This window comes from Protopterus annectens, chromosome 2.part0 (assembly GCF_019279795.1).
Source record: "Protopterus annectens isolate FY-2018-M chromosome 2.part0, PAN1.0, whole genome shotgun sequence".
Lineage (NCBI taxonomy): Eukaryota > Metazoa > Chordata > Ceratodontiformes > Protopteridae > Protopterus > Protopterus annectens.
Genome location: NC_056728.1, coordinates 142,513,055 through 142,527,789, shown reverse-complemented (window position 1 = coordinate 142,527,789; position 14,735 = coordinate 142,513,055). Strand labels below are relative to the sequence as shown.

The following is a 14,735-nucleotide window of genomic DNA, read 5'->3' as shown; positions in this document are numbered from 1 at the left end:
CAGAGACCTCAACCTCATTACCACAGTCAACAGTACATGCTGGAGGGACAGGTTCATAACCCAGAGACTGCCCATGCTATGGAATAGACTTCCCATACATGTCAAGCAGAGTACATCACTGGCCTCTTCAAGAGAAATCTTGATGAGTGGATGGGAAATAGAAAATTCACCCCAGGGATCACTCCAGTGACAATACTTGACAGAGGCACTGGAAACTAAGGTTGGATGGTATGATGCCAGAGTAATCCTATGGGCTAGGCTTGTAAAGGCACCAGGGACATTAGCCTAGTACACACCTATGAACCTAGAAAATATGCCAGGATTTAATTTAAATTGTACTGAAACCCACTGCAGAAAAAGTGTGTGTGTGTATGTGTGTGTGTGTGTGTGTGTGTGTGTGTGTGTGTGTGTGTGTGTGTGTGTGTGTGTGTGTGTGTGTCTGTGATATATGTGTCTGTATCTCTCTCTGTATGTATATTCTAAATACTTAGATATATTTGTATATGTGTGTGTGATTTTATCAGCAGCCTTCAAACACTGCTTTCACTGATACTCACAATATCAACCTCATCCCGATCAATCACAATCCATTAAACCTCAAACATGACTTTAATATGGGTCCTGCAGTGGAGAAGGTCCAAGTTTTGATGCTCTTTTCTGGTCAATGCATTTTGATTCAGAAGGCTTAAGTCAACATTCCATGCATTGACCAAAATACATTTGGCAATAAGTAGCACAATGACACATATTCACGTGTGTGTGTGTGTGTGTGTGTGTGTGTGTGTGTGTGTGTGTGTGTGTGTGTGTGTGTGTGTGTGTGTGTGTGTGTGTGTGTGTGTGTGTGTGTGTGTGTGTGTGTGTGTGTGTGTGTGTGTATATGTGTGTGCATGTGTGTGTTTCTACATATATTTAGGCACATAAACTGGCTGGAAAAAAAAACACTAGTAAATGTCCTAATTTTATCAGGCTTCTAAAATACTTATTTACTTTTTTAATCTGAAGAGTACTGTAGATTTCTTATTGTACTATAGGTACCATCCTTCTTATTATTCATATATTGTTAGTCTCTCATTACCTCTGTGTTGTTACACAAAGCATTATAATTATTTCTGTGCATACTAGTTAGTGTGTATACCCAGAGGCTTTTTAACACACTGTTACAGCAAAACCTTAGGTCTCAGCTGAACAACCTGCTTATCTTCATTAAAGAGTTCTGATGATACGGCTGTGTTACTTTGAATCCTTGCTCCTCGGACAAACTGTTTGTGAACTCATTGAAATCCCCTGTTCTGCCTTTCCTATGCATATCCACACTTTCCACTGGCCAGTTTGCTGCAAATACCTTCTGATTCATGTGGTCTCTGCTTTACTATCTCCTCAGATTCCCTGCCGACACCATTTGTTGTACTAGCACTTGATCTGCCATCTAATTCCTGAGCTAATGGAATATACAGTTGTGTACACTTATCATAAATGTAGATTTTCGAGTGTATTCACTGTTGCAGTCATTACATCTGGATTATCATCATCCGACGCAGGAATCCAAGACTTTGATATTCAGGCCGGCTGAGGGCTATCTGCAGGCAAATAACCCAAATGTAATGACTGCAACAGTGAAACAGGAAGAACATCTTAGCCACTATCACTCTTCCAAAGTCATCATACGTGTCTTCTTCCCCATGGCTCTTATATATAACATTTGGTTATCCTGTGGTATCGCTGTCTCATTTGCCTCCAGCTCTTCTTGTTGTCAACTTCTTTAGGACCTATAGTTCTGCTTGCTGTTAACCTCTTTAGGACCTGGTCTTCCTAAACTACCATCTTTTGATGCTGGTATAAGAGATGTGATGTCAGTTCAAGTACAAATATCCATTTCTAAAACAATTGCTTTTGTTTACTGTTTAAGAAAATATGAACTACAGATTCAGTTATTAGTATTACAAGAACCTGTTGAATATCTTGATAAGCATCTCTGTGAAACTGTACAAAACTGGAGATGTTTTGCTTAAGCAGCTAAAATCTCTAATGTATAAAATTCCTGTAAGGAAGACACTTTCAAATGAATTGCTATTCATGCAGAAACCTGAAAAAAGTGCTTCTGCTGCTGTGTATATTACTATCTGTACAACTAAACGTTTTAATATGTTTAATATTCACTTTCAGCTGAATTCAGTATCTCTCATGAGTCTTTCACTACACCAAGGTGCCTAATTTACTTTTGGGAAGCCTAACACCTCCTTGTGTTGCACAAAATGTGTTTCAGTAATATGATAATTGTCTGAAGTTGTTATTCCTATTTGACTAGTGACTACCAGTGCTTTCTTTATATTAGAACTCTTTCACACAATGTATGATCTTTGAAGGATGCCTTCTCACCCAGCATGAAGAGAATCTCCACAAAAATGTCGTTGACACTTGGCGGACTCCTTGATCCAGACTGTGCTGTGTCATCTCTGCTTACACTGAAACAGACATTATAGGGGACAGTGACAGCAACATAGAACGTAGCCAACAGAATGAGCCAATCCCAGCCTGCTTTGAAAGTGCCATAATGTAGTAAAATAAATCTTGATTTCTGAATAGCAGCAACTTTGTACTCTGGAATTGTTGGTTTCTCTCCAAACACATTCTGTAAAAGAGAGGCAGTAATAAAAATCATAAGTACCTTTTTATGACATAAACACATATTTACTTTCAATTATATGCTTTGTCAATGACTATTCACATAACCTGCTTAGGGCTCATATTAATAACAAAAAGGTTTCAGCATAAACACACTATTTCAGGTATGTATTTGTGTGTATATGCATAGAAGTGCACAGGTGTGTGTTTCATGTACTGTATGTCGGTGTGTGTATGTGTGTAGATGCATGTGTGTGTGTGTGTGTGTGTGTGTGTGTGTGTGTGTGTGTGTGTGTGTGTGTGTGTGTGTGTGTGTGTGTGTGTGTGTGTGTGTGTATCTGAGTAGGCATGCAGGTGTGCACATGTGTGTGCATGTAACACAAAGCTCATCTCTACTCATATTCAAGGTCAACTTGGATCTATGGATGGGAAACAGAACATTTACCCCAGGACTGCCCTCAGTACTACAAATGGGCACAGGCAGCTCCTAAATGCTTTATCCCATTTATGCATCCCCTCAAATTATCTATGGTATGATCCCAGTTATTCTCTCAAATGGTGATATATAATTATCAATCATAGGATGGGAAAGGCCAATCTAACAACAAATGTGATAGGTTAATTTGATCACAAAAAGGGAAACTGACTTAATAAGGCTTGCAACGGCAACTAGCCTAGTCCTTACCTATGAACCTGTGTGCATGCCTGCATGCAAGTGTGTATGTGTGTTCAGATATCTGTATGTATAGATATAAAGTGGCCTCCCTCTCTCTTTCTCTCTCTTTATATATATATATATATATATATATATACATACATACGCACACAGATATATGTTTTATATATATATATATATATATAAAATATAACATAAGGTAATAGATTTGCCCCTTTGGAAACTTGGAAAATTCATACTTTGGCAAACTTGTTGCTAAGTTTGTTTTCTCTTATCCCAAATGAGTAACTATCTGAATTACCAATATACAGGTGTGCAAATAGGTGGCTTACAGTGTCTGCCTTATAGAACATTACGTATAATAACCAAAAAAGTAAATGTTCAACCTTTCATAGCTAAAGTATTTTTTATAAAAGTATATGCAGAGAATGTGTACAAATATAGCACATATTAATTAAAATAAGTGCATCTAATAAATTTAAAAGAAAAATATTTTAAAAAGTGTGCTTTGACTAAAATGTAAATCAAATCAACATTTGAACAACTACTTTTCTGTCAAATTGTTTGTTTTATATCAGTCAAGATCCTTAAGTGGATATACAATTACAGATGCATTTGGCAAGCACTAAACCTCTTCTCGTGCCTTAACAGACTGAGAAAATGCTTAACATTTTATTAATTTCTTATAGATTCATTTTTATTTAAGTACAAGGATGGAACAAAACAATACAACACATAACAATATAATGATAAAAAAGGAACATATCTGACACATAATATGTATATGTACATGCACACTGGTAGCAGACTTATCCAAGTGTCCTGTAGATTGGCTATTGAATGTTTTAAAATGTTAGGAAAATGCTAAGTTCCTTACTGTTACAGCAGCTGTTCACCTATTCTCTAGCATTACAGAATTATGGAACTTGATTCTGTTCCAGAATTTAGAATTATGGTAATCACCTTTTTTATAACTCTACAGGGTCAGCAGAGACATACTATTTACATACATCATGATACCCTTAAATGTTCAGGACAAAAGGAAAACTTTAATATTAATTATGCATTCCTGCTTGTAAAATGTACTTGGAATACATGAACTAAATAATGGGAGCTGTATGCAGTAAGAACTATTTCGCTGAGTGCAGTCTCTTCATTCCTAACACCTCAAGAGAAGACTCCATGAAAGCTGTTGTGTTACTACACTGCGATATTGCGACATTGTAAAAAAGCGTAACTATTACTTTCATTCCTGCAGGGAATTCCTTTCTTTCCACATTTGTGTGACAATGGAGTTAATATATCTACGTATGAGGTTTGGGGGGGTGGAGTACCCACCATGGGAGATGCTTCGCATCCTGAACAAAATATATCTGAGTCAATATTCATTTTCAAAATTTATAAAACACAAAATATCAACAAAATCAATATTAAGGGTGGGAATAATAGTGAAAAGAAATGATATGCATCATGGCATTTGATGAGTCAAATGCCGTAATGTATTTTTCCAGTTGTTTATAGTTATGTATTTGGGCGATTTTTTTTTTTTTTAATAAAAAGCTTTGTAAACTTTTTATTAAAGCATGGTCCAAATAAATTTAGTATACCTTGGGGTAATGTGTCCATAGTCTTTAATGGGGCACCTTTTTCATGTGCCCATTAAAGACTATGGCCACAATGCACACATTTTTCCTACAGACACACCACTAAGATTAAAAATTACTGTTTTCCACCCTGACATCAGTGTATGTAAATCATATTTTTATAAGTGTTTCCTTTGACAAAATACAGCAAGAAAATTCTCGCTAATGGTTAAAGGTCCTGTTTTCAGTTTTTACACCTCATGAAAACAATGGAAAACCACTTTAGAGTAATAAACTGTGACATTTCTTTACCAGTTCAGAAAAATTCTGTGCACACTGAATTGGTACTCAAGCATAATTCAGTTCTTCCATTAACAGAGTTATTCTGCAAGCAAAGTGTTTTAGCTTAGAAAACAGGATTCACGGGTACAACACCACTATGTTAACTGTTAGTCTGTCTATCAGGGTTTCCGCACTGTGTGGATCTGAGGCCCCCAGTTTTGCAACCCATCACCTTCAGACATGTTCATTGACTTGATATTACAGCGTATGACTTTTTTCAAGAAAAATCCTTATACCTTGCAGTTTACATTGGTCTGCTATGATTATTTTTTGGAACCTTACTTACTCCCTTTATGGATCTGTTTATTCATAAACACCTTATACTGTTTTTTGCCTTAAATGCTCCCATTCATCTGAAAGTAAATACTTTATAGTGCTTGTTTACTTTTGTTAGCTGTATAAAGTTATTTGCTCTTGTGGTTCTATATCCTGGATGGGCCTGAAAATAGTACATTGAGATCAGCGCTCTACCCTGATCAGCAAATGTAAAAATAAAAAAAATATAATAAAATTGTACTTTGTAGTGTATACTGCCATAGCTGATGACATTGAAGCATTCTTCTTCTTTTGGCTTTTCCCAGTTAGGGGTTGGCACAGTGGATCACCGTCCGCTCATGATTGGCAGTGGAGTTTTACAGTGTCAAGTTGCCAGCCTGGCACCCAACCTTCCACAGAAGGCACACACACATGCACGCACTCACACCTAGGGTCAATTTAGTGTGTCCAATCCACCTACAGCATGTATTTGGGATGTGGGAAGAAACCGGAGAACCCAGAGGAAACCCACATGACCACAGAGAGGACATGCAGACTCTGCACAGAAGGCACCCCAGCCAAGGATTGAACCAGAGAACCTCTTGCTGTGAGGCAGCAACACTAACTGCTGCACCACCGTGGCTACCCGATGACACTGAAGCATTAACTTACATAATTGTTCAGTTTAGCTGATCAGTTTAAAAATAACATGCCTGTTTCAAACCAGCACAGTGGTGTAAAGCTCTGACTATGACCCAGCTGACCCAAGTTTAGTTAATTGCCTTAGTTTCAGATTAGCTGTTTGGAGAGAGAGTGATGAATGATGATTTGGAGCCTATTTACCTGTTGGGGTAGGTGGTGAGAGTGGAAGTTCACTAGGACGTGCCTAGGGTAGCTTTAATGCCTATCCAGATTTTTTCTGGTCTATCTAGAAAAGTACTGTAAAAACTCCAGTGTTCTGTTTAAGAAGACAAACTGAATACCATTGTTTCTTAAAATTTAGACTTTGAACTCCTTTTTTAAAAGTAAAGCATCACTAATGAGATGCAATCAGGGAAAAAGAAGCCATCCTGCCTCCCTTCTTCTTTTGGCTTTTCCCAGTTAGGGGTCGCCACAGCAGATCACCTGTCCACTCATGACTGGCAGTGGCGTTTTACGGTGTCAAGTTGCCAGCCCAGCACCCAATCTTCCACAGAAGGCACACACATGCACACACTCATGCCAATTTAGTGTCCAATCCACCTACAGCATGTCTTTGGGAGGTGGAAGGAAACCGGAGCACCCGGAGGAAACCCACGTGACCACAAGGAGGACATGCAGACTCCACACAGAAGGCACCCCAGCTGAGGATCAAACCAGAGAACCTCTTGCTGTGAGGTGACAACGCTAACCGCTGCACCACCATGGCTGCCACCATCCTTGATTGTGTCAAATTGTGCCACAAAATGAGTGTGGACATGAGTAGAGAGGACAGGAAAAGGGAGGAGATAGGTGAATTTAGGGGTGGTGTCGGGGTGTGTGGTCACTGTTTCGTGTCTGCTGTACCAAAAGGTGACAGCCTTAGCATAAGGTGTGATCTTCAATAGAATCCCTGGTGGAGACCTTTGATTATTTGGAAGTGGTTTGCCTTCAGCAGCCCAGAGCTACTGAGTGAATGCCTCCCACAGAAGTAGGATACATGTTCATAGCACAAGCCTACTGCATGTCAATGCCTGGGACATAGCTGGCATCTACAGGAGGTTAATAATAGGGCCATAACAAAAAAAGGTCAGTCCTTCGGAGTGGAAGCTGGCAGTGTGCTTGCTGCCTGACACTAACTCCTAGGAAGAATGAAGAGATTATATGACTGTTGCCTTCTGGGAGGAGGATGAATGGGTTGATTGGGTGAACAAGATGGAAGTTCAGTGGTTTCCAGAAAAAAAATCTGAAAAATAAGTATCCAAAAGTAATTATAATAAAAACAAAAAAATCCTTGTTTTACATGTTTGTATAATATGGTGCTAGTTTGTTAAAAGGAAAAAGTTTGTTAAGCTGCCATGTACACATCTCTAAATCTTTTTGCTCATGACCTCTGGACAAAGCTAAAAATAAAAGGAGGGGGTTCAAAGGCTCATAATTAGGGATAATTTTTTAAACGTATTATACTTAACTTAAAGAAATGTAAATTTTGCACCAACATGCATTTTATGAAGGGTAAAGTATGAAATATTTACTGTATGTCTAACATTATTGATGGACTATAATCTTTACTGATTTGCCAGAAAATTTTAAAAAATGTATGGGGAACAGAGCAAAAATATGAGGCAAAAATCCGGCATGTTTTGCAAAATGAGGGATACAGTCATATAACACTTTTTTATAACATGGATTTGTAGCCTTCTTGTAACTTTCTTCCTCCTCTGTCTTCTTCTGTTCCTGCTTCATTGTTTTAATTTTTACAGCTGTTGTGCCGTTCATACACATAATTTATTAGTATTTGTATGTACTGCATGAGAATATAAAGATTATGTGGATGAATGTAAAATTATAAAGGTTATGTTTATGGAAAGAGGGTACCTTAGATATGGTAGCAACAATATATGGAGAAGTAACAAAAAAGAATAAATGCTTTTAGGAAAAGGAAAAGGTGTTAGTAATGGTGACACCAATAAAGTTAATACAAGTATTTTTTAAGCATATATTATGAATTGCAACCCAAACTACAGGCAATATTAAAGAGATAATTTTGAAATACTGTTTTTTTTCTAAAATGCCAGATTAATTAAATATATGTTCATAAACTCCATTTTTATATATAAAAGAGGATATAATTTAAAGAATACAGTAGAAAACAATGGTGGAATGGATTACACTTTGGGAAGTACCCCTTTTGGCACATATAAATGTGGAATGTATAAGCAACATGGGTACATAATTAGCACAGATCATATTAATCTAATAGCGTGAGATAAAACTATTCCTAGGATTCAATAAAGCCTACACGAAATGTACACTATTCTGAATGAACAGACAATACAGACATAACTCACGCCTTCTTCCTTCTAATTTTAGTTTTCCTACTGATATTCTTGCAGCTTTAAATATAGACATGGATTCATAAAAGTTACCACAAAGTGTAGACTGCATGTACACATAGTGTAATCTTTCTAAGTGATTAGAAAGCACAGAAAATGTAATAAGGATGTGTCTATCACCCAGAGAAGGAATCTTGACCAATGGATGGGAATGAACCTTCAATACATATTGTGCACACTTAGTGTAGGCTTTATTGAATCTAGCCCTATATATAGTCACACATTTTATGCATATAATAGTAAGGGAGAAATATGTTTAGCATATTGTACTGAATGCCCCTTATTCTACATAAGGAAAACAGAAAAATGTTTAAGAAAATTAATTTATAAGCATGCATGATATTCAAAAAAGGGAATGAAACAAATGCCCTATGTAAACATGCAAAAATATGTAAGAAAGCGAGATAAAGGTTTTTTGTATTAGAAGAAATATCTATGGATCCTAGAGATGGACCTTGGGAACTGAAAATAGAGTAGAATATTAGGAGTTATACTGGCAACTAATTTTAGATGCTAGTAATCCACCTGTTTTAGATGACTGTATATCAATGACCACCATTTTAAAGCTAAGAGTGGCTAGATTTTAATGTTAGGGTACATACAGTATATAAGGGTTCCACTTTCAAAAAATGTATTCCAACATAACACATTTTATAGATCAATTATAAATATAAAGGAAAATCATCTATCGTCTCCAGAAGATTTAGAGTTACATTTATCGGTAGAGGATTTATTTTTTAGGATTTTGTATGACTATGTGACTTTTTGCCCTAAAACACTTGTTTGGCTTTTGAAATAACTGTTATACATTTATAAGTTTTTTAATATGGTATACACTATAGTTATACAAGAATTATGTTATATATAACAATATTTTATATTATTTTTTATTAAAGGATATATCCTTTAAGGTTAATATAGTAATTAAGTGCATTAGATGATGTAATTAAGTTAACATATAAAAGGAGGTGGTTCTTAAGGTTTTATATTCATTCTGATGAAGTCCTTACAGGTGAAAACACTATTAGGTAGGTACTAGGCTATTGACCCTAGGGCCTATACAAGCCTAGCCAAAAATGTACCCTGGCTTTTGCCGCCCAAGAAAATTATTTTCCTGTGCCCCTGTCAAGCAGAACCACAGAAGTGATCCCCGGGGTGAATTTCCTATTACCCATCCAATCATATCGATTCTTGAAATTGTGCTGCATTAAATAAATAAAATATTAAGTGCATTATCAGTTTACATCATTCTTTAGCTCCAATTTCACTGGCTATAGTATTTATCTGAAAGCGTAGTATCTTTGTTTTTGGTTTTTCTGATTGCATTTGTCCATGTGTTGCTGTGGTTCTCTGTTTCAGTGATAATCACTTCCCTGACATGTCAGTAGATGAAACACACTGATGAAAGTTAGCTGTGTAGGTGTGAGGCAGTTCGTGAGTTAGGTGTGTAAGTCTGAGGCAGTGTATGAGTTAGATGTGTAGGGTTTCTATTTTGTTGTGGCGGTTTAAGTCTTAGTTTATGTGTTTAGCTTAAACATATAATGTGTAGCGACTTACAATATGGGTTTTGTTTTGCAAGCATGTTTCTTTCTGAGTTATATTGTTATTAAATGTAAGGCAGTCATTTTACATTTGCAATTGGAATTCTTAAACTGTTTCTGATGAGATGTAATTGAACAGGTTGTTGATATTTTAACTGGCTTATATGGCAACAATTGACCTTGCCGACCTTTTGTAATTTAATTTTATATATATATATATATATAAATATATATATATATATATATATATATATATATATATATATATATATATATATACATGTATGTATATATATATATATATATATATATATATATATATATGTAGTAAGTGGGTGAGTAGGCCATCTGAAACAAACAAGTAAACAGAAAACCAAACTCACCCATGTGGGGGGAATTGGCCCCCCATACCCCTTATATGTGGGGCTGTGCCCCCCAACAAAATATACCAACTCCAAGATCGCACTACTGTGGGTTAAGGGGCCGAGCGTTTACTTACCTGGAGTGAACAGTCTATGTACCCATACGTCAGTGTTTTGCTGCTGTTGGTAAAGTAGACCCCTTTACACACACACACACACACACACATATATATATATATATATATATATATATATATATATATATATATATATATATATATATATATATATATATATATATATATATATATATATATACATATATGTATATATATATATATATATATATATATATATATATATGTATATGTATATATATATATATATATATATAAAATATATATGTATATATATATATATATATATATATATATATATAGATATATATAGATAGATATATATATATAGATATATAGAGAGAGAGATAGATATAGATATTCCATATGCATTTACATATAAATGGGTGTCATTCACTATGTCGAGTCTGCAATTAATTTTCTGAGTGAATGGTTGGGAAAAATTGTCTAGTGTTCAGCTCATCAAGTGTTGCAGATATTGAAACAGGGAAGACTGGGTTTGGGATTTTAATGTTGAAACTTCTGAAAATACTAAAGGTTTCAGCATGAGGTGGTGAGATTGTGTGTGTGAGAATTTGTAAGGGTTAGAGTAAGTGCTGTAAGGGGTTAGATATAGTATTGTGCATATGTGCTGCTGGATGTGGTATGTGCAGTGGTGGTGATACAGAAAGGTAAGTGTGGGTAGCAGTTAGGGTTAGGGATAAAATATTTTATATATATATATATATATATGTATATATATATATATATATATATATATATATATATATATATATATATGTATATATATATATATATATATATATATATATATATATATATATATAGGGACCACACTCCTCTCCTGAGGCTGGGTTTCCTTCTCTCTCACCAGGCCCCATATAAGACTCCACACTGATCCCAGCTGCAGAGTTGAGCCCTCAGATGAGTGTTCCAGGCCAAGTCCTCCACCAACCTCTCTGTGAAACCAGTGCTTTATGTCTCTGCTCCAAGTAGCTGACACACACACACACAGACTCACACACACACACACACACACACACACACACACACACACACACACACACACACACACACACACACACACAGTCTTTTTGAGATTTGATTTTTACACACACACACACACACACACACACACACACACACACACACACACACACACACACACAAACACACCTGGCACAGATTTACCAGCTATGCTCCCCACCCAGACTATAAGGTAGGTACTGCCACCAGAACACTCCAAAGCCATCTACTCTAAGGCTGTTACCAGGGTATCCAATTATACTTAGTAAAATTAATACTAATACAAATGGTAGTGTTTGACCAATGCAGCAAGATTTTCAGAAGTGTCCACAGTGTCACAAAATAAATATAAGTACTCTCAAAGATTAAAATTTTCTCTAAAAGACCAGCCACCATGAAAAGTTTAAATATATTTAATAATAAATAATAAAAGAACATGAAAATATTAAATATCTATGTTCAATAAACACCAGAGTTTCAATCACAGGAAATATTAAAAATAACACATTTGGATAGATTTACACAGATACAGAAAAACAGTACTTAACTAATCTCACTATATTTTCCTGACTGATCTAAAGAATTACTATTCCCTGGCAAGATGAAGTGGTTCTTTGTCAAGTTTCATAAACAGACTGTCCTGAGACTTCTGTCTCATCCTTGATCTCTCCATGGCCTTCAGTACTGTCTCCCATCCCAAACTCCTTTTTGCTCTCTCTGATCTTAACCTCAGTTACTCCACAGTAGTGTGGTTTCAAGACTATTTAACCAACTGCCAATAAGCTGTAAAATGGCAAAACTCCTTATCTCCCCTCCTACCTGTCACCCTAGGGGTCCCCCAAAGATCCATTCTTGGACCTCTTCTTTTGAACATATTCACCAACCAACTCCACAGAGCTACCCGGTATGCCACTCTAGTCCAGTACACCGATGACTCTATTTTAATCTGCTCTGCCCCATCACTCCCTCAACTCCAGGAATTGACACATGGGTCCTTTACCATTGCTGAACCTGGTTAGACAACTCTCAACTAATACTTAACTGCAATACTACGGGTTATCATAGATCACAACATGAAATTCAATATGCACATTGCACAGTCAATAAAGAAATTCCATAAAAGACTTGGAACCCTATGAAGATGCAAAATTTACCTCAAGCATGACAGTAAAGCCACCATCTCAAGAACCCACCTACTATCCACATTCCATTATGCCTCTCCCATAATCATCAACCTAAAGAAAGCAGACTTTAAGAAACTAAACACCTGCTACAATAAAATAAGTAGGTTAGCTACTGTCTCACCCTTCAGGACACATCACCGCATAGTAATGAAGAAACTATCCTGGCTAGAATTACCCAACCTGCTGACATATAACCAGTTTACAATAGCCACCAAATTAATTCTATATTATCCTGATAGAGTACTTGCTTTTCAAGGTCTACTTAATATATACTCTAACAAATGCATATTAAGATCCACCAATAAAGCACCGGCTGACAGAGGCAAAAGCAACAATAGCTCTGGGGATGCCTTGTTTTCCATTTCTGTTGCAAAAGCATGAAATACCATACCCGTATATATTAGGACCACTGAAAATAAAAATAATTCCAAAAATCTCCTCCAGTCCCATTTACATAGTTCTTGGTTATATAATTTTTCTGACCCTAGGTAGCTTTATTAATTAGATCATATCATACTTTATCCTTTAATGAAACTTGCAATAACTCCTTTATATACTCTTTCTATATTCTTAATCAATCAAAGTGTCTTTATTGTATTAGCCTCTGATGAGTGTAACCAAATGGCCGAACAAAATGCCCTTTCAACTGTACTGTTTATTGTAACACACTGTGCTCCTTATAGTATATTACTTTTTCTTCCTTTCTTGGCCTTGAAACTGTACCTTATTAACTTTTTGATTCTGTACTGTACTTTTTTAACATGTGTATTGTATTTACTGTATTTGCTGTACTAATTTTCATGGAGCTTTTCTCCTGGGCCCTTTGCTGAAAATGGGATCCATGCCCAATCGGACTTTCCCGGTAAACAAATGTAAAATAAATAAAATAAATCTAGTATTAAAAACATCATTTCAGTGAAGGATTACAGAATGGCATCACATACATCTGGCCATCTGACTTCTGGTTCCCACATTTCCTCCTTTACTAGAAACTGAACCAGAATATAGCACATATGTGTCATAATACACATGCATATAGCTTTGCTAATATGTGTTACATAATCTGGAAACTATAAAACCATTTCAAAAACTTCTGCCCTTCCAGGGTAGCAATTAGTTCACTCCTAAGGACAATACAGTAGGATTCATAGTTCTGGTTTTCACAGACATTTTGTCTTTGGCTGCAATCAGAACTGTAAGATACAATTTTTATGGCCTAAACCATGTAATTCAATTTCAGCCTATTGTTCAAAGTTAGTTGGACTGAGATTAACCTGTTCTCTTCCAGTATCCTCTGTTACAATATATTCATTTCAACAGTTACCATACAGTCTGACATACAGGTGTATTTCTTTTCTGTCCAGCAGGACCCAGTGTTGGTACATGTTTTAACACAAACAACTTTAGAAATGCATTTTCAACACAAGCACCTGTACAAATCAGTTTGATATACAAATGATATATAATTCTTTACAAAACTCCAGCAAGCTATGCTGGCATATGTTACACATCCACTGCCCTACTTCTCCTGGCATAGCTGGCAATACCTCACATCATCACAGAGGTAATGTGTCTTTAATGTGTGCTGCAGTACAGATTGTTAGAACATTCCTAACTTGTCTAGCAAACACACTGTAATAGCAGGGTAGCACGGTACAGATTATCATTTAATGTTGCAGAAATAAAAGACATGAAATCAGAAAGTTTGTTTCTGAATGGGAAGTTCAGAATGGATGAGATGGAGTTTACTGACAAGACTTAGCAGATGTGGAATGTGACAGCTCACTTGTGGATTATAACTCTTGTGGATTATACTTGGAAGAATAACCTGGAATATAAAGCAGTGACTGGGGCCTGTTTGAGGCATACAGTTAGGGGGCCTTTAAAGGTAGCCTATTCCAGAAATGGCTGTAAGAAATTGTACTGTTACTGA

At 36.1% G+C, this 14,735-nt stretch overlaps 1 protein-coding gene across 1 annotated transcript in view; it reads right to left on the bottom strand.

Moving 5' to 3' along the window:
* Positions 1–14,735, bottom strand: part of LOC122793005 (potassium voltage-gated channel subfamily H member 8-like) — a 3,945,365-nt gene that overhangs the window by 1,700,417 nt on the left and 2,230,213 nt on the right. Inside the window, exon 5 of the mRNA XM_044060632.1 lies at positions 2,377–2,629. Coding sequence (XP_043916567.1) covers positions 2,377–2,629 — 253 coding nt within the window. The remainder of the gene's footprint in view (positions 1–2,376; positions 2,630–14,735) is intronic.